This window comes from Octodon degus, unplaced genomic scaffold, assembly GCF_000260255.1.
Source record: "Octodon degus isolate 3935 unplaced genomic scaffold, OctDeg1.0 scaffold00013, whole genome shotgun sequence".
NCBI lineage: Eukaryota > Metazoa > Chordata > Mammalia > Rodentia > Octodontidae > Octodon > Octodon degus.
This window is the reverse complement of record NW_004524589.1, coordinates 18,007,819-18,033,665: the sequence shown is the minus strand read 5'-3', so window position 1 is coordinate 18,033,665 and position 25,847 is coordinate 18,007,819. Positions and strand designations below refer to the sequence as shown.

The 25,847-nt window shown below is 35.0% G+C and overlaps 1 protein-coding gene across 11 annotated transcripts in view; it reads right to left on the bottom strand.

Moving 5' to 3' along the window:
• The window catches only part of Rbm26 (RNA binding motif protein 26), a 90,913-nt gene that overhangs the window by 51,559 nt on the left and 13,507 nt on the right, over window positions 1-25,847 (bottom strand). For 4 of the 11 annotated variants that reach the window (XM_023709604.1, XM_023709601.1, XM_023709600.1 and 1 more), the window contains exons 2-9: window positions 14,487-14,605; window positions 13,219-13,355; window positions 8,194-8,282; window positions 7,252-7,469; window positions 5,214-5,474; window positions 3,472-3,711; window positions 2,894-3,064; window positions 2,122-2,277 (exon numbers count right to left, since the gene is read on the bottom strand). In XM_023709604.1, coding sequence (XP_023565372.1) covers window positions 2,122-2,277; window positions 2,894-3,064; window positions 3,472-3,711; window positions 5,214-5,474; window positions 7,252-7,469; window positions 8,194-8,282; window positions 13,219-13,355; window positions 14,487-14,605 — 1,391 coding nt within the window. The remainder of the gene's footprint in view (window positions 1-2,121; window positions 2,278-2,893; window positions 3,065-3,471; window positions 3,712-5,213; window positions 5,475-7,251; window positions 7,470-8,193; window positions 8,283-13,218; window positions 13,356-14,486; window positions 14,606-25,847) is intronic. The other 7 variants (XM_004626272.3, XM_004626270.3, XM_004626271.3 and 4 more) reach the window with 3 other exon arrangements.

The window sequence follows — 25,847 nt, the reverse complement described above, 5'->3', positions numbered from 1 at the left end:
GACAATCTTCAACTGGGTTGCTGTATCAGTTGCCTGACATAGTAAACAATATTAATATAGACCATACCCTAAACTAGCTCAAAGTAGTACATATTGTTATCTAAGGAACAGTACTAAAAATTGTAAGGTACTACAATTTTATTTAAAAGCCATTCTAGTTCTTGTAGGGATGACAGACATTTATTTCTCAATAGCAGGACTCATAACTATATTCATAAAGAGCTAAAATACTGTAACTCCAACTTCTATAGGATAAGATTTATATGAAAAATTTGATCTCTCTCAATCACTAGAAATTAACCTGCCATGAAAATATATCTCATAAATCTAATAAATTTATGCCACTCCAACACACCATGAGAAAGAAATGAAGTGTAAATACCCAGTCAAGAGAAGGAATACTGATATGAAAAGAAAGCCGTAAGCAGAAAGAAATGGAGCTTACAAACTATCTAGGAGGGAAAGACATTCAAAAGATGGGTAAATATCACAAAGGACTGTAATCTAAAGTGACTACTTCTTAATTACAAGCTATGTTATCATTCACAAATGAAGTATTTTAAAATTCTTTTTATATTGTTAACAGTGGTTACCGAAATCCCTAAGAAAATTCAAGCAATGTTTGTGGTGGGAGGCTTACATATAAATTTCTGACCTCAAAGATAATATATAATTAAAATGTTCTTCACACCTCTATTGTAAAAAGATGTTCAAATACTCAAGGAAGATGCTCAGAATTTTATTACTCCCAACTCACAAAAACACTGCATAAGCAATCATTAAGTACTAATCCACACAAGGCACTATTAAGTTTGACTTATTCACAATGACAAACTTTGACTTTTTTTTTAAATTACAGCTAAGAGAAACAGGAAAAATAACAGAATACAAATGGGTTTTAATAGTTAATTGAAGTGACTTAAGTACAGACATTTTTACTAGCAATGGGAATACTTCCTGTTATATCTGCTGTCACTTACCCTACAGAATGTTACCTGTGGCAAATGCTGTATCCATCAAAATAATGTGAACACACTCATTCCTTTAACCCTTCTTATCAATTTGTATCTCTAGTATGGCACTTCTGCCCTGGCTTATGACTATTATCAATCCCAAGTCTTTTAGAAAATTTATTTAAAAGTCTGTTACAGTAGTCCCTTGCTATTTTGCAGTTCGACCTTTGCAGACCATTTCATGTGTTTTAAAAAAAATTAATCTAATTTATCGTGGATTTTTCACTATACTGCAGGATTTTGCAATACTGTACAGTACACATGTTATTGAAATTATGTAGGTTTACAAGTCTGGAAAATGGTTAAGAATATTAGAAGTGTTTTTAAAAGTGTGGGAAAGGTTTACAAGAATGTGGGAAGGGTTTATAAAGCCTTAAAATATAAATACTAAAATAAATACAATGTCACTACTTCAATGATTTTCACTTATTGCAGGGATGTCTGGAATATAACCTCCATGATAAGTGAGGGACCACTGTGTATCTAAAAGAAGTCACTTTCTAATATACAATTCCATTTGCTTAGAAACATAACCAAACCAATATCAAGTTTAAACATGTCAAAAGTCAACAAAAAAAAAAACATATCAAGTACTAGCTTGCACAGGTAATCTCATTATCTAAAAAAGGACAGACTTTAGGAATTAAAGCACAACTCTTGCAGAGTTTTCGTGTTTTAAAGTGATGCGTTTTCACTGTGTAGTTTAGGCTGGTCTTGAACTCACGTACGTAGCCTAGGTTGGACTTGACTTCAAGGGCCTCAGCCTCCTAACTGCTGGCATTACAGGAGTGTAACACCACACCTGGTTATTCTTAAGTGTGTGAATGAACCAATTCGGAAGTACAAATGAAACAAAACTACCTTGGAAATGAGGTAGTTTTTCCTGTGGGAAAATTCTCTATGGAGCAATATAATGAATTATGGCTCTACCATAAATGTAGAACCACACATTACCTCTATCTAATGAGACAAAAAAAGACTCAGGTAATTAGCAAAAACATCATCCCCTATTCAACCTAAGTTATAAAAAAGAAAATGTTCTGTAAAAATGGTTTCCCATTCTTGGTATCGTAAAACAGTGATAGGAAGAAGAGATTAATCATAGTACCTCTGGGTGGCAAGTCCATATCCCCTGATGTTAGTCCTATCAAGTTAGGCCTTTGTGCATGCACTCTGTGTCTATACATAGGTCTAGAAGTATTTGTTATGCTTGGAGCTTCAGGATTGTAGCCATCTGTGTCATATGCATCTGGTAATACAAAAACTGCAATTAAAAAACAATTATAAAACTCCATTTGGTAATTTTTAATGCTGACAGTAGAAACAGTAAGCCATCTAACAAATTACTAATATAACTACCATGTTTTATAAGTATTACAATGAAGTTCCATAAAAGCAAAAAATATTAAAAGGTAAAGTTTTAAAAATAATCATAACAGGAATTATTTAATAGTCACAAAGCCTACAAGGTAGTTAACATAATTTAGTGAGAAAAAAATGATTCTAACGAAGCAATTAATCTTATAGACATTATCAAATTCCTTATTTAAGACTTTGATTTGGGCTGGCGAAATAGCTCAGCAGATTAAAGAGCCTGCAAGCAGGCACAGGGGCCGGGGTTCAATCCCGGAAATACTGTACAGGCCCCACCTCCAGGGCACGCTGAGAGGGCAATTGAGACTGGGCGTGGTGGCACGCACCTGTAATCTCAGCTCTGTAAACAGGCAGATCACTATGAGTCCGATCTAATAGTGAGACCCTGAATACCCTGTAGACCCTTTCACAAAATATAAAAAAAATAAAGAATAAAAAAAGAAAAAAAAAGGACTCTGCTTTAAAGCTAAGGTACATGATGCATACAGAGTGGGCCAAAACTGCACCTGCAGTAAAAAGAGAGGGTGGAGCAGGAGGAGGCTGGTGATGAATGCCAGTTGTTACAACAGTGGGAACGGAGCTGGTTGCAGAGTTCGGTGGAGCATCCATGCCAGATGGCTGCAGAGGAGGAAGGGGAGGCGGTGGTCCTGTCAAAACCAAAGAATAAGAAATATCATCTGAAAACAAACAAATAAAATAAATTACTAATATATAAACATACTTTTCTTTATCAAATTGTAATACCTTCTATCAACACAAAGCTCTTACAACCTAACGTGCTTTCTTGTTATGAAAGCCTTTTAATGCATTCCAAAACAAGTTTGCCTTACACAGCATCATAAGCAGGCAACTGGAGTGCATCAGTAGTGTAGGTAATTCATAGGGCCATTCCAAACCACAGTAACTGCTTTGGTTCTGGCTGCAATGCTTACATATATTCCAAATGAAAGTATTTCATTGAATTTCTACAGATAGCTGCATGATAGGTATACTTTTTAAAAAATCAAACTGAACCGATTTAACTTAAAGAAAAACTATTAATGGACAAATAATAAATACACACCAACAAATGTTATATACTGACCTGTGACAGGTGGGAGACTGGGAGGTAATGGACCTGGAGGTGGCACTGGGGGTCTAAGATTCACAGGTGGTGGTGTAAGGATTGGGGGAGGTGGGGGAAGTCCAGGAGGAGGTGGTCCTTCAACAACAGGAGGCTGTGCTGGGAAAGGCAGCATACCAGGAAGATTGACATCTTCTACAACTACTGGGTCACTTCCATGATCAAAAGGGCACATGTCACCTCTCATACAAAAACCTTTTTCTGTGAGTAAAGAATAGTTAGAAAAAAATGTGAAAACTACTGGAAATACAAATAGTCTGTAAGTTACAAAACATAAATCTTTCTAACAGCAAAAGTATAACATTTAACCCTTTTTTCCACAAAGTCATCTACTCATTTTCAGTAACATAAGTATATTTATCAATTTTCCTATGGATACCTCAAGTTTGTCCTTCTTTACACCAGAGTATTAGTCCCTTACAAATAAGATACAACACTTTGTTTATTCAATCCTTCAGTGGTATTCAGGCCACTTCCAGGATTTAGCTATTACAAATTTTGCTTTAAACATTGGCATAAACATTGGTATTCATACCAATAACAATGGTATGCGTGTATTACTGCAGCAGACACACAAGCTTAGATACCACACTGTATTTCTTATTTGACTGAGGCAAACTACAAACAAAGACAATTAGAAAGGATGGGCAGAAAGGCACAAGGGGTAAAGAGGAGAGGAAGGGGAAATGAAAATAAAGATGTGTCGTGTACAGGACTCCAGTAACTCCAATCAATGTAAACATTATATGCCATAATATAAACTAAGACAAAAATGCCAACAAATATGTAAAAGGTGATAGAGGAACTAGAGGATGGGAGCAGAAGGGAGGGCCAGAGTTAGGGTGAAAAAAGTTGTAAAAGGTACACATAGCCACTCTCCAAGATGATTATAAACTATGTCAAGTGTGAATATGTACCAATAAAAAAAAGAGGTCAAGTTAAAATGTATTAAGTGCTAATGTCTAATATGCATATTATCTAACATAACCATATATCTAAAAAGAATGTATAAGCAAATAAAAGCTAACTAGCAAAACAACACCACATTTAATTTTTGGCATACTTTTGTCATTAGAGACAAATCCTTCATTTAAACCTCTCATTTTAAATTACAAGAATATTGCAACTCTGGCTTTAATAAGTTATAAAACTTTTCTTATTAATACTTAGAATTTTCGATTCTCTTATAAAAATCTTATCTAAGTAACACATTTCTAGGTCTTAGTTACATTCTATACTATATTCACTCATTTCTATGCCTTTTTTTTTTTTTTTTTTGGAGTATTGGGGATTGAACTCCCAAGTTGCCTTGCCAGGCTGGTACTTAGGCCAAAGAGCTATATCCCCAGAATCCCCAAACCCTAACTCATTTCTAAAGTGAATTTTGTCACAGTGTATTAGAAGCAGCTTCCTTGAAAAATAACTCAGATGTGAATTTAGAAGTGGAATGGGTGGGTCATTTTCCACATGTAGGTTTTAAAACTCCAATGTCTTAAACCTTGCAGAGAAATAGTCTTTAAGTTGATAATTGGCAGAGATAACTAATGAAAGTTTGTTGTTTCCAAATAACAATAATTATTGGGAAATTCAGGAAATGATAGACTAAGTTCTCAATGTTTCAATACCAGAGAAAAATCTGTGAATAACTGTACAACCTAAATTTACAGAATTTGGGAGGCAGCAGATATAACTGAAAGACTTACCATCATAGTCTCTACACCGTTTCTTTGGCATTGGTGGTCTTACGTAAGAGTTATGGTCCACCTGGTCTTCATGAAATTCAGACCAACTTTCAGTAGTGTTATTACCATGATGTGTAGGAGCAATTACAGTAATTGTGCTGCTCAAAGTAGGTACAGGATAGTGACCAGATGAGATATTAGGTACTGAAGAGACGGGAGTATAATTATTTTCTAATGGATCTGCTCTATCCAAGTCGTACTTAGGTTTTACCAGATCCCTTTCTGCAACAAAATACAAACAACTTATGAAGTACACTGAACCATAAGACAAAATAAACAAAAATCCCAATCCCACTATGTCCCAAATTTAAGAAGGTGGTACCCTTCTGCTATAATAAACAATTTTTTAAGTTCCCTTTCTTTTACAGACTACTCAATTAATACAGACCATTTCAATGTAAGCTATTTCTACTCAATACAACCTAAACTATAAAACTACACATAAAGTTCCACTGTTCAATGAGTTTTTCCTTGAAATTGTTTCTAATGAAATTTATTATCTTCATTACATCTTAGTATAACCCACAAAATAGAACATGTAATAAAAACATGGTATTTTTCCTGATAAATATTTCATCATCATCCATCTACAGACACTGAATTTTTATAATGAACACTATTAAAGATGAGAATGGATATCAAAAGGAACAGAGAGTATGCATATTAAACATAAACGAGGTTGTATAGTTCCAAGAAACAGAAATAATATGCAGATAGGTGGAGCAACGTGCAATGAGAGCTACTACCTATACCTACATTGCAGCCCAGGGAAATACTGTTAAGAAAAATACAGGGCCGGGAAGATGGCTCAGCAGAATAAGCACTTGCCTGGCAAGTACAAGGGCCTGCCTGAGTTCAATCCCCATTTCCACAAAAAAAAAAAAAAAAAAAAAAAAAAAAGAGAGAGAGAGAGAGAGAAAGAAAAATACAGAATATGAGGCTTACACTAAGGCCAAAAACAGTATTAAAAGTGACAAAAATCTATGTTTGAATAAAAATGTTTTACTCAAAGATGCTGTAGTTATTTTTTGGCAATACTTGCCTTTCAATAAGGTATAATAAAAGAAAAATTACATGTCAGAAATGACTTGCTCTTTCAAATACATCCTGAAAGATAACTTGTCAAACTTTTTATAGTGGGAGATATAATACATAGATAAAAATCTAAATTAAAGTGTACAATTTAGTAAGCTATTATATACATATATATCTTAGTAACATATATAATAAGTTGTAATCTATGTATATAACTGAAAAACTAACACTACAATCAAATAATAAACTTACTCATCACCTTCAAAGATATCCTCAGACCCCCCCTTTGTAAATGACTGGTAATCCATTCTTTATCTCAGGCAACCACTCACTAATTTACTTTCTATCATTATAGATCAGTATACATTTTCTAAAATTTTATACACATATGTACTTTTATCTCCCCTCATTCCCTCAACATAACTACTCTGTGAGTATATGTATCAATAGTTCTTTCTCTTTTACTCGATATATACAACCATATGTGAATACCACATCGATATCTTTCTAATGATGAACATCTGGGTTGTTTCTGGTTTAAGACTGTTACACATTAAAGCTAGCACAAACATCTGAGTACAAATCTTTGCATGAATATATGCTTTCATTTCTTCTAGATAAATACCTAGGAGTGGATTGGTAAGTCATTTATCAGGAACAGATTAACATTTTCAGACACAAAGTTTTTTCTACAACTCACTTATTTACATGCTCACCAACACTGAACATAACCTTTCTTCACTGTATATGTCCTGTTAAAGGCACAGAGGTAACTGCAGCTTTAACCTGCAGCTTACAAACATGTAAGAACTTATAAACATATTTTTTTAAAACATTTACTTGGACCACAGGAACATTGTAACAAAAGAGAAAGATTTTCAAAAAATTAAACAATTTTTAAAACATTTAAACATGGAATTTTTTCACAATAAAAGAATGCTAACCAAAATTATGTTTTATTTACCCCTGCTTCGTGTTCTGCTTCTGCTTCTAGTCCTGCTTCTATCTCTGTCCCTGTCACGAAGTCGTTCTTTACTCCAACTTCGGCTTCGACTCCTGCTATAACTGCGACTTCGCCCTCGTCTTCTATTATACCGGTCTCTGTACGAATCTCTTCGGGGAGGGTTTCTATCATAATCTCTTTTGCGAGAACGATCATCTTTTTTCCTTTCATCACGACTTCTAAAAAATATATGATCATTTTTATGCAAATAATAACTACATAGGAAACAAACTGAATGTAAAAGCAATGTTCACTACTTGTCTATCATCAGAATACAAACATGGGAAAGTCAAATTGAAAGTCTTTTTAGTAGTCTAAAACTTTTTAAAAAAAAATTAATGTCTTAGCTTTAGTGTTACACACATCAACATCTATACTGTTAAGCATATGCACACTGTTTTATGTACACTACAGTCTAGTACATATATTCCAGAGGTATTTATGTATCAACATACTCCAAACATTTTGAAGTTTTAATAGAAAAAGTAAATTCCACTAAATGGAAACAAAAAGGTCTCATGTTAAAATTCCACTGCAATCTCAAGTTAGGAATAAAAGTATTATTAACTAATACATGTCAAGCACAATTCTAAATCTTGCTCCCAAGACATACAAATCTAATATGTATTTTCTTGGTATCAAAGTACCTAGCAATATTCTCTTGAACTAATAAAAAAAAATAGGCATTACTTGGTACTATGTAAAAGATCATCAGTCTCCCCAGCTCTTGCTTGGGAGGCTGTAAATAGGTGGATCACTGAGTCCAATCTAGTAGTAAGACCCTGAACACCCTGTAGACCCTTCCTTAAAATACAGGAAGAAAAAATGATAATAATAATAATCAAAGTCTCATACAAAGGTAATCAAAATCTAAAACTGAACATGGTTCAAGGAGTCACTCACCTATTTTCTCTATATCGGGAGCTTGACTGAGGAGGACTATGATTTAGTCTTCTAGAAAATTTCTTCTCTCGCTCTTCTTCCTTACTGATCTGATATATATTTTTAAAAAGGTATATAAGCTTAGTTACTCCTTACCACGCTATTTCAGTAACTTTAAATTAATTCATGTAATATAGGAGCCAAACTGTTAAATTTCTCTAGTAAACATAACCATTTAATTTAACCATAATGAACAGTCAGCTGAAACAGTGAATAATAAAGCAATTCATAAATACTTGTCTTATAAAAATGGTAAGGAAATATTTTAAATCTTATTTTAATATAATTAATGGATAGCTAATTTTACTTCTCTTTCAAAAGTCTAACATATACTCATTTTTGTTTTCATGGACTTAAATCTTACATAAAACACATCAAAGAATATAAGAAGATGCATTTCAAAGGCATTAAAACAGTATCTAAGAGCTGGGGCACAGTTTAGTGGGAGGGTGCCTACTTGTATGAGGCCTTTCCTTGATTCTTAGCACCACCCAAAAAAAAAAAAAGTTCAGAGTATTTGAAAACTCATTACAGTACATCTAGTTTCTCACACCATCATGTCAACCATATATTCCTGTTTCCTACAGGAGACATGCATTTCTATTATGTAACTCCTAGAAAGCAGACATAAAAAACAGTCCCTTGATCAGTGCTACTTGCTTCCAGGCTGTACTGCTTAGAATATGGGACATTAATACGTGATTTTTTAAAAAGGATTTAGTGGCTAAACAAAATCAGGAAACATTGAAAGAAAGTTTCTGCAAATATAGCAGGGTTTAACACTGTAATTTTTTATAAAAATTGTAAAATATTCTGATGTGATCTACAGATACTGTATATATGTCCTCGTTTATGCCAGCTTTTCCAGCTTCCATGGGGTAAGAATCAATTCAGAACAAAACACAATCCTCCTGATACACTTCTTTCTTTATATTTACTTCAATGTACTTGTCTTATTATCTTGTTGCTGGGACAAAATACCCAATACCCACTACTGGATTAAAGGGGGAAAGGTTTACAGTTTGTAGAGGTTTCTTTGCATAATCAGCTGGTTCAAGAAAGGGTTGCATGGCAAACAGGCATCGAAGAGAAACAGTTCATGGAGGACAGAAGGGAGCAAAGCAACAAGGGACAACTATAGTTCTTTCTCTCCCTTGTATCTTACCTAAGCTACTTAGGGCAGGCAGCACTCACACCTTAATCATCTAAGGCAGGGCAGCATGGCAGAGGGGAACAGCAGAAGAGAAAGAAGTCACGGCAATGCAGGCAGGAAGCAGTGAGCTTTTCCTTTTTTCTTATTCCATCCAGGTTACAAGCCTTGTTCAGTGCCACTCACACCCAGAGTATATCCTCCCTCTTCAGCAAATCCATTACTCACACCAAGAACTATGCTTAAACCAACCAGCAGAATGAGCCAGTATCATTCACCCACAATCCAATCACTCCCCAAAGCCCCACCTATGAGAACATGAAGCTTTGGGCAGAGGACACACATGGATGAAGATCTAAATACAAGGACTAACAGCACCCTTGCAAGTAACTTATATTGACAGATAACTATGTTCCATAGCAGGGTGGAAACTTTCAATGCACCCACAGCACTTTAAAGCTACACTAATATCTGGCATTTTGACAATTCTAAATGATAGAGATAAATAACTTCCACAACTGATCAGGAAAACTGATCAACAAAGTATTATTTTTTCATTAGGTATAAGACTAAGGCTTTACCATTAAGTATTTTGGGGAGAAAACTTGCTTCTCAAACCAACACCCCATGATTCAGTCAAGATTTTCTGAGAATCAAAAGCTACACATGGTGGCACATACCTATATTTCCAGCTAGTGGGAGGCAGAGACAGGCTGATCACTTGAGCTCCCAAGCTTGAGACTAGCTGGGTCTGAAAATAATCTAACAAGGTCTCATTTATACTTGTATATATAAGTATACAAGTATACACAAATATACTTGTAAATATATATTTATATATACACATATTTTACAGGCATATATATAATTTTAAATAAAGCAAAAATATTAGTCATTTCCTAAGGAGGCTTTGATACTAGTAAAGCAACTAATACTAAGCAACTTACAAGCATTAACACAAAACATAATTATTAAAAACATAAAATGAGATGACATAGAAGAAAGATGCAAGCCCAGACTTCCAGCTCATCCAGTGAAAATAATCAAGGGGGCACTGAGTGAAAGAAATCAAAATTCAGGCCGCTGAACTTTCTGAGATGGTAGACACGGAAGTAACAAAGAGGACAAATGAAGCTCTTGAAAAAAAATACCAGAAATTTTTCACAGGTAACTAAATGCATGATGACCTTAAGAAGAACATGGTTATCTGAATCTAGAGAAGATACTGATAAAACAAAAATAAAAGAAAAACAAAAAACAGAAGCTTAGGAAACAATGAAAGCCTTGAATGCTCCACACAGGAAAGAACTGGATTTTATGACATCGATTCATACAGATATTCACCAGGAGATTAAAATTCTACTAAAGATATGTAGCAGAATTAACCAATGTGAGGATAGAATACCAGATCCAGAAGGCAGGTGTGCAGTTAGTTATCATTAAATGAAAGACTTCTTAAAAACAGCCATAAAGCCAGGCATGGTGGTACATGTAATGTCAATACTTGGGAGGCTGAGGCAGGAGGATTACTGAGTTCAAAGCCAGCCTGGGCTACAAAATGAGTTCAAGCACATCTTGAACTGCAGTGAACTCTGTCTGAAAAACACCCTTCCCCCCAAAAAAGCACAGGGACTTAAAAAAAAAAAAAAAAAATCAACAGCTGCTAGATAATGTAAATAATAACAAATAAGACTGACTGGAATTAATGAAAATAACATACCACAAATGGTTATTGAAAAACCTGTTCACATAATTACTTGGCAGAAAACTTCTTAAGCATGGAAGCAGAATTTGACAAACAGGTGAGGCATACAGAATTCTACTTAACCATGATCAGAAAAACTACACCAAGGCATATAATACTAAGAATCTAAAGATTCAAAGCTGTTAAAAAAAAAAAAAAAAATCATCTAGAAAGGAAAGCCTATGAGAAGAAACACAACAGATTTCTCCACCACAACCTTTAGTCAAGGAGAGTATGAAGTATTTCAAGCACTAAAAGATAACAGCTTCTAACCTAGTCTGAAAGACCCTACAAAATCTCTCAAAACTGACAGAGAAATAAGCTACTTCTTATAATAAAGAACCAAAAGAAATTCATGACCACCAAAGCAGCTCTCCTCAGGGATATTCTACAAAATGACAACAGCTAAACTCAATAGAATGAATCTGCTAGGCAAGGCAAGCAATTAAATAATGTAGAAAGAAGGAAATAAACAGGAAAGTAAGTGCCTGCTTAGGCAAGGGCAGGGACTGGGGTTCTATCCCTGGTACCATATGCCACACTGGCCCTACCGCCAGGCAAATGAGCTGGCCATCAAGTCCAGATGTGGTGGCACATGCCTGGAATCCCAGCACTGGGGAGGCTGAAAACAGGAGGATCACTACAAGTCTAAGTTACATAGTGAGACCTTGTACCAAATACAAAAAAAAAAAAAAAAAAAACAGTGGAAAAAAAAAGTCTTAGGGCCGACCAGATAGCTCAGCAGACTAAAGCACCTGCTCAGGCAGGTGCAACAATTAAGGTTGAATGCCTGGTGTGCAATACCGGCCCCGCCCCAGGATGCACTAAGAGGACAACTGAGACTGGACATGGTGGCACACAACAGTAATCCCAGTGGCTTGGGAGGCTGGAAATAGGAGGATCACTGTGAGTCTAATCTGTGTAGTGAGACTCTGTAGACCCTGTACTAAAATACATTAAAAAATAAATAAATAAAATATCTTAACAGGAAAATAACATGATATAGATAAGTCAGTTACCCATCAGTTATAACCATTAATGTTAATGGTCTCAAAATTCTAAACAACCCAAACTTCTATTCATAGGATAAACAAATGGTCACATCATCTCTATGTGGCACAAGCAATTTCCAACACAGTATTTCTTTTGACTCTTCGCTGTACAGAAAAGAGTTAAAAGTGTACCTAACACTACAATCCTTAGAAGAACCTGCTCATAATACTGGTCCTTAGCTGATTTCTGCAACCCTTGATTTCTGAAGGAAGGGTTCCCAGTATTCTCTGATAAAGAATGGCTTACTGGCCTAAAGTGTGACAATATGGTTTTAGCTGAAATATCTTTCTTCTTAGCATCTAGAACTTTGTATATGTTTGTAATAGAAGCTGCCTACTCTAAAAATTAACCTTAGGCATTTAATCTCTCAGAAGCTTACCTTTTTAACATGCATTATCACAACTCATTGCTAGGAGAATTAATTATGCTCACCTCAACGTGACTCTAAGAACTCTGAAAGCCTATGCTATTTTCTACCAGATTTCACCCGATATGTCTTTGCTGACTTTACTCTGTAACCTGCATTAACAAGTTGTTATGGTTTATACTAGATATTCCCCTAAAGCCTCATGCTTCATAGGTAGGCCTTTTGGAAGGTGACTAAACTGTATGGCAGACTGCTGGCTCAATGTCATGTGGAGGTGTGGCAGAGGGTTAAATCCCTACCCAGCTCCGCCCTTGACTTTCTCTGCTTCCCCACAGTCATATGAGTAGCTTTTCCTCGACCATACCCCTGTACTATGCTGCCCTGCCTTGGAGCCATCTGACTGTAGGATGAAACCTGTACAAACTGAATCAAAATAAACCTTTCCTCTCGTATTTACTGGTCTTAGATATTTTATCCCAGTAATGAAGAAAGTAAGAGCACAAGGCATAGCCATGAATATAAATATATGCTAAGTCCCATTACCCTGTCTAGTGAAATCATCAAATCTTGGGGTGTTTTAAAAACTCCTAACAGAAATAAACAAAAAGCTCAGTATAATTATTCTTTTAAAGGAACTGTAGATAAGCTGTAAGGTTTAACACAAATTTTTACCTCTTCTTTTTTTATATCTTTTTCTTGGTGCTGAAAAAACTCTACCTTCAGACTCCCTGATGATGGTTGCTCTGGAGGAGGTAGATAACTCTTTGTATTCACAGCATCAAAAAGTTTTTCCACAAATATCTGTGTTTCTAAAAATTAAAAAAGAATGATAGGGGCTGGTGAGATGGCTCAGTGGTCTAAAGCACCTACTTAGAACAAGCTTAGCAAAGCACAGGGACCGCGGTTCAATCCCCAGCACCACATGCCAGCAAGCCCCGCCCCCTGGTGGGCTGAGCTGGCCACACACAAAATAAATAAATAAATAAATAAATAATTAAAAAAAAAAGAATTTGTAAAAAAAAAAAAGAATGATAGATTAAAGAACATTTTAGAAAAATACTAATTCCCTACTTATACATATTGGACCTCTAATATAATGAAATCTACCTTGATTTTTATAATATACAAGTTTTAGTAGAAGACTAACAGCTTCTCAACTAGTGAAAATGGCCTAAGTCCATGGTAATGATTCATTTATTTCAATTTTCAAGGTGGTAGAGACTGCACTGGCCAGATCTTCTAAGTAACTTCCAGCTATAACTAGTCTTCTCCATGTAGTCCCCCCACCCCCGTAATTAACAACAAATATCTAGATGTGAGCAAAGCCCAAACAAGTTGAAAACAATATGCTAAACAAAATTCAAAGTAGCTTGCCAAGCACCATCTTTAAATAAACAATCTTTTCTTAAATTTCAATCCATATAAGAACATGTAGGGGCCGGGGAGATGGCTCAGTAGAATAAGTGCTTGCCTGGCAAGCATAAGGCCCTGAGTTCAATCCCCGGTTCCGCAAAAAAAAAAAAAAAAAACACGTAGCAGGTATTGTGGCACACCCCGTTACCCCCACGCTCAGGAACATGAGGTAGGAGGACTGGAGGATTGCTGTCAATTCCAGGCCACCCTAGGCTATACAGTGGGTTCAAAGGCAGCCTGAACTATGTAGCAAGACCCTGTCCCAAAAACGAAAGAGGGGAAAAAAAAAAAAAATCAGAATCTTTTAAGAATAAACAAAGAAAATTATTTTAAAAAATAAGCATAAAGATATTAAATGAGAAAAGTTTACATCTTAAATAAGCTCTAGATATTATCAATGGTAACACTGGTTTTTCAGCTTTCTTACAATTACAGCCTATCTCTTACTGAGTTCCTTTAATACTCTGTGAATAATGTTTTAAATAAGTTACTAAAGTAAAATAGTATTTTAAAACCAAAGATCTTACCTTTCTGAAGAAATACGTCCAGCTGATCAATACATAATGCCTTTAACTCTTTTTCACTTTTGTCTTTCTTTACCAAAGCCAGAACATATTTTGCTAGGGCTGATGGATCTGCATCACAACTAAAGAAAAATGGCAATGTTGAAGGACAGTTAACTACAAACACCTATACCTTCTACAAATCCCAAACTCACTTAGAGTGAAACCTAGTTATGTGATTTAATATATGCAAAAAGCAGCTCGCTCTTGGAAGGTACTGAAAAATACATTTTTCTCTTCAATATATCTTGCTACCATCTATCCACTCATTCCTCTCTCTACCACCTTCCTTCACTGTATTGGGAACTGAACACAGTCTTCACACTGAGCTCTATCCCACATCCTTTTTATTTTTATTTACTTATTTTAGGCAGGGTCTCACTAAGTTACAAAACTGTCCAGCTCAAACTTTCAATCTTCCTGCCTCATTCGGAGAGCTTTGGAATTACAGTAATGAGCCACCACATCCAGCTTCACTTCAAAAACATAAACAGTATACCAATTAACTCAGAGGAATACTAGAAACAGACCCAAACATTAAAAATATGTGTTTAAAATGGCATCCAAATCAATAAAGAAATGAACCATGCAATAAATGGTATTCACACATTTGGCAGTTACTTTTTAGAAAACATGGATACACAATTTAATCCATATATTAGAGTAAGTACAAAACTGTGAAAGTATACGAAACAATTTTTAGAGAAGCAAAATGAATTATTTTGTATCTCTAATGAAAACTTTTTCCCCATTTTAAAATTTAATAGCAAAAAATATAGAGAAATAGAGAATTTCAGTAAACAAGATGATAGCAACTCAACAAAGGTTATTACATTACATATTGTTGTGTCCAAATTAGTTGTTTAGATTACCAGATATAAGCATGCAAAATTGGTCAAAAAAACTAAAAAAAAAAAAAAAAAAAAAAAAATGCCTGACTTGAAATTATACTACAAAGCTACTATGATTAAAAAAAGAGAGAGCGAGCTACTATAAAATCAGCATGGTACTGGGGAAGAAAAAAAAAAAAAAAAAAAAAAACCCTGAGGGTCAATGGAACAGATCAGAAGATGCAGACAAAATTACAATCTCTGCCACCTTATCTTTGACAAAGGGTCCAAACATGTTCAGCCTCTTTAATAAAAGGTGCTAGAAAAACTGGCTTTCCACATGCTGAAGACTAAAAGTAGACTCCATGTTTATTACCATGCACTAAGCTAAAGTCAAAATTGCCCAAAGATCTAAATATTAAAACAGAAACACTGAATCTACTGGAGGTGAGAGAAGGTAGAAACCTTGAAGATACAGGGGTTGGCAGACAGTGGATAAACAAAGAGACCTTTTGAGTTATGAGGCAAATCAATACATAACTAGAATAACATGACTATTAAAAGAATTGCTCAGAAGTTAAAAAAGAAAAAGCTCAAATAGTTAACTTAGTAAAAAAAAAAAAACAAAAAAAAAAATACATTCCCCTAACATGTAGAGTGTCTATTATACAAAATTTTTTCTGTTATTTCTTTGAGACAGGTTCTCACTATATACGTACACCAGGCTAACCTAAACCTGGACAATAATAGTCTTACAAAAAATATAATAATAATATATGTCACACAATCAAAAGGTGAATCTTACAGACAGTGGATAATTTTGGCTGCACATTAGAATCGTCTAAAGAAAAACCTGATTCCAAGTGGATAATTTTGGCTGCACATTAGAATTGTCTAAAGAAAAACCTGATTCCAAGCAAACAGAGAGGCCTAAGTCAACCCTCTTTATTTTGCTTAGCTGCAAAATACAAAGGCTGCACAGGCTAAGCCTGACAGAGTCAAGAGTTGAGAACTATTGCCAGTAAGTAGAAAACAAATACAATATTCATCATAGGTGCTATAACTTAAAGTATAGCACTGAAATAATTTGAAAAATATGGAACTGGGGATTCAGCACAGCGGTGCAGCACCTCCTTAGCAAGTGTGAGATCCTGAGTTTGATTCTTACTACAAAAAAAAAAAAAAAAAAAAAACAACCCTAATGCATCATCAAATTCTTCATTTCTTCACTCAGAAAGTACAGCCTAAACTCCCCAGACTTGACAATAGGATTAATTTAGTGACTTGCTTCTAAAACAGACTATTTGGTATGGTCTTACTTCTGAGACTAGGTTCAAAGGTAGTGTGGTTTCCTATATATTCTTTCTTCAACCACTGCTCTGGGAAAATCAACTGCTGTTAGGACACTTACACAGCCTTCTTGGAGAACATTAGGCTATGCAGGATGAAATGCAGCCTTCAGCTAACAGCTCCATGTGACTGAGCTGTAAAGAAGATTCTACAGTCCCACAGAACCTTGGGAACACTGTAGGCCTGAAAAAGTCTGACTAAAATCTTGATTGAGGAACTGAGTCAGAAAAACCCAGCTAACCTGCTCCCATAGTTACTGACTCACAGAAAACCATGAGATAATAAATGTTTATCATGTTACTAAATTTCAGGGAAATCTGTTATTTCAGTAATTATAAATCAACTTTTCTCAGAAATCTATTTCCATTTATCTACAAAGATTTGTAGTTATAATCTAAAAGGTGAGTAGGACGTCATCCAATTGTGCAAGAATAAAACAAGACAAAATAACTTTCTGTAAAATATTTATCATATTAACATTTTCTTTTAAATACAAACAATAATTTATGATAAATTAGATTTTTGAGTCCTAATAAATGCAAAAATGGTAACTATGATCAACTAAGCATGAAAATATCCAGCAATCTATTAATACCATATAACAATATTGTAAAATGAATAAGCACAAGCAACTAAAACTCCATTTAACTAGACATCAAGCGAAATATTCTTCAGTTTACTGGAAATTATTTTGATATATAATAAATATTACTAGGTACTAGAACATTCTACGCTGGGTCCAAATGCTACACTGGTATTACAGTGGTTTACTGGGATGAATTTCCAATTTCATGATGGCCTTTTTAATGACGTGTAAGTTTCCATTTGTCTTAAACATTAAACCTATTTCATCCTCACATTACTTTAAATACGATACTTTAAAAATGAATTAGTATGTTAGCAGTTAAAACTTGGAAGGAAGATTTGTTATTTTCATAATAGCTATTGTCAAGATAGAACTAGTGAACAATCTTTGCTCAACATCTGCAGGAAACAATTTGAATTGGATCAACAAAACCCAGTAATAGCCACAAGAAGAAATAAGTTATCAGCTTTGTTGGTGGTACACTCTAGTAGTCTAAGCCAGGAACATAGCAAGTTTGAGTCACTGGTCCGGGCAACTTAGTGACTTAGTGAGAAACTCTATGTCAAAATTTAAAATAAAAAGGGCTCAGGATGAAGCTCAATACAAAGGCTCCGGGCTCAACCCCCAGTACCTGGAAGGAGAGAAAAAGGCTCCCAAATACTTTAATTCTAAATGCTTGAGATAGTCTAAAAAGCAGATCACTTTTAAATATGTTAGAATTCAAATTATATAGTAGAATCAAGGGTCATAATTTCACATTTACTATTAAAACAAGTAATTTGCATCAGACAGGCAATTTTTCTTAAGTCCTCTAAGTCATTTTACTACAACTGGCATATTCTGAAAACAAAAGTTATATACGCCCTATCTACAGCTGAACAGAAAATAATCTGAAACACATAACCTCAATAATGCATCAAGGGGTCAGGGAGATAGCACAGTAGAAAAAGCACTTGGCTGGCAAGCGCAAGGGCCTGAGTTCCAATCCTCGGTTCTGCCAAAAAAAACCACAAAAAAACAAAAAAAAAAGAAAAGAAAAAAATAATAATAATGCATCATAATGTTACGGATGAGGGGAAGAGAAAATATGCCCTTTTTTCACTTGTTTCAATTAAAAATATTGATGCTACAGTAGCTAAACATCTCAAAAATAACTTGCTATGCAAAGTTAACAAAATAACTTTTAAGTTACCTATCAAAATAAAATTATATTCAGACAGTAAAGGGTTACTTTTAGAAAGCTGTTCCATGACTACCAACTCTGTTCATAAGGTATTTTACTATACTAGCTGCTACTACTCCAGGCATGTTTATGATTTGAATGACACACAAATTGTCAGAACTACACTCCCTTCTCTGCTAAGTAGGACTGAAATCTTATAAATCACAAGGAAAAGGAGGTAATAACAAAGTTTTGAACATGAACTAGTCATGTGTAGTCTCTGGACCTGAAAGTATCTGAAATAGAGTACTGTAAGAGAAAATACCTATATAAATCTATTGCATTAGATCAGTATCTCACTTCTATCAGGGACAACAGGTAAACATTGATGAACAAAATAAGAATATAATTGACTATATTGGGTTGGATGAGCTTCCAAATATCACAATCATTCAATAATACTTAATATGCACTATGTCAGATAATGTTTTAGGTTTGAGGACACAACTTAGGAAAAAAAAAAGTGCCTATGCCCACAGAATTTACAGTAAAGGTGGAGGCAGACAGACTACACATAGTAGGCTATACTATCATGCAGAAAGGTATTGTGAAGAGAAATAACTGAGGGTAAAAGTTTAAGTACAGAGGAAAAAGAAGACCTACAGGAAAGAAAGGGGAGGAAGCAAGAAAAGTAATAAATACAGGAAAAAAATTGACGATGAAATATTTAAACAGACATCTGAACTTAAAAGACATTTGAATGGAATGCAAGCATGCTTCTTGGGTACCCTGGGAAAAGGACACCCAAACTGAGGAACTGCAATAGCAAGAGCCTGAGGCAAGAACCTCATTGATACATACAATGAAAAAGATGCCAGTGAAATGAAGTAATACCTATAAACACTTGGATTTCCAATCCCTCTTCAAGGATTTCAAATTAACTGTTTCAGTGACCTTTGAAAAATTAATCTAGATCACTATAAAGTCATTTACACAATGATTAAAAGGTACAAAAATGCTATCTCTGAATATACTGTGTTAAGGATACAACTAGTAAGCTTACATTTTATTTTTAAGAATAATGTGAAGAGGTCCAACTTCATGCATAACTCTGAAAAGCACAGAGGTGACTAGGTAAGAGGATTACTCCTCTCCAACTAGCTACACATCAAGAGGGAAGTGTATTAAAACTCAATGAATTGCAGAAGCCAAAGTAAAGCAAAAACCCAAATGTTAATAATAAAATTATCCCCAAAGAACTGAATTTTCTTAATAAACAACATAAGTGAAATTAGAAAAACAGGTTGCAATTAAACCCAATATACTTGTCATATTAATGTATATTTACAATTCAGGATTTTCAAAATAGTAATGAGACAAGAAAAAAAAAAAAGCTACAATACTCTACTACAATATTTCAAGATGATGTTTGTTTTGCCCAAGCTTTTTGAAGGCTTTAGAAATTCAGTGGAAGACAACTGATAAAATTTAACCCAAGCCTCCATTTTCAGTAATCTTGAAAAGGTGGAGCTGGAGGTGGTAGCGGGAATTAAAAAATTAAATTTAAATATGTTAACTCAGTAACTGTAGAACATGGATATACACCCACGTCTGTTCCTAACCAAATTTCATTTTATATTCATAAAAACATCTATTTTGCATCGAAGTCATGATCCTACATTCTGTATTTAGGATTACTCTTTTTAGAACTCAAATTTATTGCAGAAAATACAATCCATTGAATTTTTTTATTGCTAGTTTAGTGTGACGCTTTATTCTACTAAAAAAAGGTAAAACCAGGATCATCTGTATATAGTTTTTGGGTTTTTTTTTCTTTTGAAGTACCAGGGATTGATCATTTGTATATAGTAATTGCAAAGTCATTAACAATTATTATATACCCAGTTTATTATACAAAATGACCATTAAAACATACTTAAACATCAACATCACACAATCTACTTCCTAATTTCTTCAAATGCTTGTAATTAAATTAACTGTAGACTGAAAAAAAAAAACCCTTTAAATGACTTTTAAATGTACGATTAAATACAGGAAGTTGCGCTGGTGAGATGGCTCAGTGGTCTAAAGCACCTACTTAGAACAAGCTAAGCCAAGCAAAGCACAGGGACCGCGGTTCAATCCCCCAGCACCACATGCCAGCCAGCCCAGTCCCCTGGTGGGCTGAGCTGGCCACACACACACATACAAAATAAATAAATAAATAAATAAATAAATAAAATTTAAAAAATAATACAGGAAGTTAAGACCAATCTTACAACTATTTTTATTCACAGCCTGTTGTGATACGTTGTGTTGAAGTACGTAAATGTAATCCAGTCTTGCAGACAGTTGGAAAGAAACAGACATCACAGAGGTTTTAGGAACCCCCACGAATCCTCACTATAGTTGAGAATCACTGCTTTTAGAAGTTATTAAAGAATTACATATTAGTTGTCTAACTCAAACATCTTCAGCCTCTCAAAAACCCAAGAGTACAAAATAAAAGTATAAACAGAACAAAGAGAGTAGTCAGCCACATGGCAAGTTAAGCACAGATAGTTGTAGTTTATAACATACCACAGAAATCTCAGAAAAAAACAAAAACACTAGCAGCCCAAAACAAAACTTCACATGTAGGTATGTGGTGTTTTTTATCCCAATTCACACTGAAGAAGAGTTGAATTTTCTGAGAAAAGGATGATTTTCAAAGGTTTTCCCTTTAGTTACATCCTACCTAATTTGAGGTAATCATTACCTTTGGTTACTAAAAGGTAGAGAACATTTTTGGGACCAAGAAATAGCAGAATTATCTAGGAGAAATACTACTAGTGACTACAAATATAAAATACTTTGTTTTTATAGCGTGCTGGCCCCACCCCGGGGCACGCTGAGATGACAATTGAGACTGGGCATGGTGGCGCACCTGTAATCCCAGCTCTTGGGAGACTGTGAACAGGCAGATCACTATGAGTCTGATCTAGTAGTGAAACCCTGAACACCCTGTAGACCCTTCCCTAAAATACAATAAATAAATAAATAAATAAATAAATACCTAGTTGTACCATTCTGTTGTATAAACTTGGTTGAGTCTATTTAAACCCTTAAGACTTGTTTTTTATACATTTAAAATTAAAAAATAGTCACCATAGTTAATGCTATATGGTGGGCTATTACACATTTCTAACCCTTTTCTAATACTGTCACCAAAATTTTCTAATACAGCCATTATAATCAGGCTAAAAATATTTTTTTACTGAAAAGCCGAGTCCTCATAGATAAGATTTTGGCTCACAAATCTCAGGATGAAGAAACTTATGTTCAGTTTCTTCATCATAGAAAAATCACTGTTCTGGGTCACTATGCTCTCACTTCCATGGTAGCCTGCCCTCATTCTATAGAGTGAACTTTTCCCCCTACTTTTACTTGGTCCAAGTTCTCTCTGCAGAGCCTGTTCCATTTCTTACCTTCAATAAAACTTTGCTATTGTTATAAAACAAAATCTTGTCAAATTAGACATTATAATTTAAATGTGAAATTACAAATAAGGCAGCATTGTATTAGCCTGTCAAACATCATAACAAATATTAATAACAAAAGAATTAACTATAGGGCTGGGGAGATAGCTCAGTGGGCTAAACGCCTGGTTGGCAAGCATAAAGACCCAAGTTTGATCCCCAATATCACGTGCTGTGCTGGCCCCACTATGAGTCCAAGGTGTCTGGGGTGCACAGCAAGAGCCTGTACCAAACAAATAAATAGAAAAAAAAAAAAAAAAGAACTACAATAGGACTGTAAAGTTCTAAAATGTATACATTCAGCCCTTAAATTCTGCTGATATATTTTAAGTACTAAATTCCCTTTCAAGCCCACTCAACCCTTAACTAGTCTGTCAGCCTTTCCTTGAAGCAGTCTAGTATAAAAAGTCTGAACTCCAAAACCCAGGGGCTTTCAGGTTTCTACTTTTGTATCACTTTTATTTTATTCATTAGTTATGTAATCTTGGGTTAGCATTTTACAATTTAGTTTACTCATTTTTAAAACAAAACTACCAAACCATATTGTACAGAAAAGTAAGTCATTTGGGGGAAAATTCTAAGGTTTTCCCATTCCTCCTCCTCTGTCCCAGTAACTTTTAGTTAACTCCATAATTCAGTTGGTATAAGAACTTTCAGAGAAAAACAAAACCTTTTCTTCTACATCCTTTTGAGAGTTATACAATCATATGTTCTTAGCCCTTAGATGCAAATTTTAAAGCTCTGGGAAACATATAAACAAAACTGCATGAAATAAAAAAATTTGAGGGCTGGCCAAATAGCTCAGCCGATTAAAAAGCCTACAAGCAGGCGAGGGGCTGGGGATTCGATCCCTGGGCCTGACGTGCTGGCCCCGTCCCCGGGGCACGCTGAGATAGCAAATGAGACTGCGTGAGGTGATGCACACCTGTAATCCCAGCTCTTGGGAGGCTGTAAACAGGTGGATCACTACAGAGTCCGATCTAGTAGTGAGACCCTGAACAACCAGTAGATCCTTCGCTAAATAAATAAAATGAAATAAATATTTTGAAGGGCCAGCCAAATAGCTACAGATTTAAAGCGCCTGCTCAGGCAGATGCAGGGGTCAGGGGTTTGATCCCCGGCCTGCCCCCAGGCACAATGAGACTGGACGTGGTGGGCAAGCCTGTAATCCCCAATGCTTGAGAGGCTGAAAAACAGAAGGGATCACTACAAGCCTGTGCCGTGAGACCCTGCAGATCCTGTTCTAAATACATAAAAAAAAAGAAACTGTATACTTCCTCTGAATTGTCAGACCAAAGCAAGAGATCTATGCCTACTTCTACCACAGTTTAAGTACTGGTATGTTTATCTGTTTCCCCTCAAGGGGATTCTAAGTAACCATGTCTACCTTCCCCAGAACCAATCACAATATAATGAGAAGTTTCTACCAATTACCAACGTTACACCAGGGCATACAAAATCAAGGATATTGTAACAAAAACTCAGAAAAATCAAGTCTGAGTTTATGTCAAACCCAATTAAGACAAATATAAAAGTACACTAACAAGTAATCCAATCTGTCACAGAAAGGGCAACAGAATCTGTCCAGATTTTGACGAGCTCCTTTTCTTCTGAGGTGCTGCCTCTTGTTCCCACATCCAAACTATGCAGACATACTCGTATGCACAATTGGCACATATTTTCCAAGAATCTATCACCCTCTCTTTTGCTGTCTCTTAGCTAGAGCCACCATTTGGCAATGTCCAAGTTAGGCATTTCCAAGTCACTCTTTAAATGGAACTAAAAACTGTACACTAATCTTATCTCCAAAACTGTGCAAGAAAAAAAAAACTGTACAAGCTACTCATGCATCTATATACCATAAGCAATCTTAATAAGTGATTTGATCAAGCTGCTCTCATGTTCTAATTAATCTCCAGTATCCCAATGTCCACACTAATATGGCAATAAAATCTCTTAATCTGAAACCAAAACACTACGTAGATTCAACTCTTGTTAATCATAATTACTCATGATTTCACAAAAGTTAAAGCTATTTAATCTCACCAGAAGCATCCTAAATGTTGAAATTGTGTTAACATTTCAACATTTCCACACAATTTCAACTTTGGAAAGTATTTGAAAAAATTTACAAATTAATAACTGCAAGTTTATGAAGTTTTCAAACCTACTTCTTTCACTATCTGCCTGCTATTAAAAAGCATGGTGGACAGAGCATGCCTATAACCCCAGCACTCAGGAGGCTGAGGCAGGAGGATAACTGTGAATTCAAGGTCAGCGTAGGCTACAAAATGAGTTCAAGGCCAGGTGAAGTACAGAGAGAAAAACCCTGTCTTAAACAAAAATTAAATAAACTTTTTAAAAAGTAATGTATGTAGGGTGCCGGGGAGATGGCTCAGTAGGATAAGTGCTTGACTGGCAAACACAAGGATCTGAGTTCAATCCCCGGTTCTGCCAAAAACAAACAAACAAAAAAAAAAAAAAGTAATGTATGTACTTAAGATATCATCAAAGAAAGTAACAAAGAAGTCACTGTTTAGCTTTCTTTTACTATAAAAAAAAAAAAACCTGAGACATGTTTATTTTAGCTTGTACTATAGAATTCTGGGCCTTTGGCAAGGCAGTAGTAATGGTAAAAGCAAAATAAAATGCTCACTTCAGGGTAAGGCAGTGAACAAGAAAAAAAATGGCTGGGTAATTATCCCCTTTGAGGGCACATCCCCTGACGATGAAAGATCTCCTGCAAGGCTCTACTTCTTGACGTTTTCACACCTCTTAACAGCACCCGGAGCCAGGGAGATGGGCTAAGTGGAATATGCGTTCCCCTGGCAAGCACAAGGGCCTGCGTTCAATCCCCAGTTCCGCCAAAAAAAAAAAAAAAGAAACAGCACCATAGTCTAGGACTCTGGGGGACATTCCAGGTCTAAACTATAATAGCCATACAATTTCTGATAAAACATGTACCCAAAAAAGGTAGGCTTTAAATCACCAGTTAATTTCACTTAAAACTGTTACAAGGAACAAATAAATGATCTACTGAACTGCACACTAATGCTTATGTGAGATCTGCAATTACGAAAATCTTTTTCATTTTTAACTACCTTTACTTAAAATTTCATAATTTTTATCAACTTTCAAACTGCCAATACACAATAAAAAACAAGTATGGTAACCTGTAGTAAAGAAAATAAATGTTGCATGAAGAACACAGAAACAGGATCCAAAAAGCTGCACAAAACTGCAGAATTCATACTAACACACTATCTCCTGTTACTACTTTTTAAAATAGTTCTTTAAGATGAAAAAATTAGAGATTTACTTGCCAAAAGCTAACGGCAACATTAGCTGATTTAAAGATAGCAACTACTACTAAGGAGAATAAAATATGTACACATGTAGAAAAACTAAAAAAATGTTGAATTACAATGTCAAAATACAGGAAACGTAAGTGACAAATAATAACAAAAGCTAAATAAACCATGGATACAATATCCTTAAATTTCAGCCATTTAAAATATAAAAACAACGTATTATACTAAATGCACAAAATTTTTCATGTTTAAAGACTTGTGTTTTTCAATTTTTAACTCTCCACAAGAATTTAACAAGCTAAAAAAAGACTGGCTAGTTTTTTTCCCCCCTAAAAAAACCTGCTATGGTCTGGATGATCTGCCAAAACATGTTAAAATTTAATCCCCATTCTGAGCTATGTATTAAAGAGACAGAAGAACCAGGTAAGGCCCTAGAAAGTGAGGCGGATTAAATGAGATCATGACTATGGGGCCATCATGATTGCATTAGTGGCTTCATAAAAATAGGAAGACAGAACACAGGTAAGCATGCCTTGCTCTGATGCAGTGTCTACACTAGCTTCTTTTT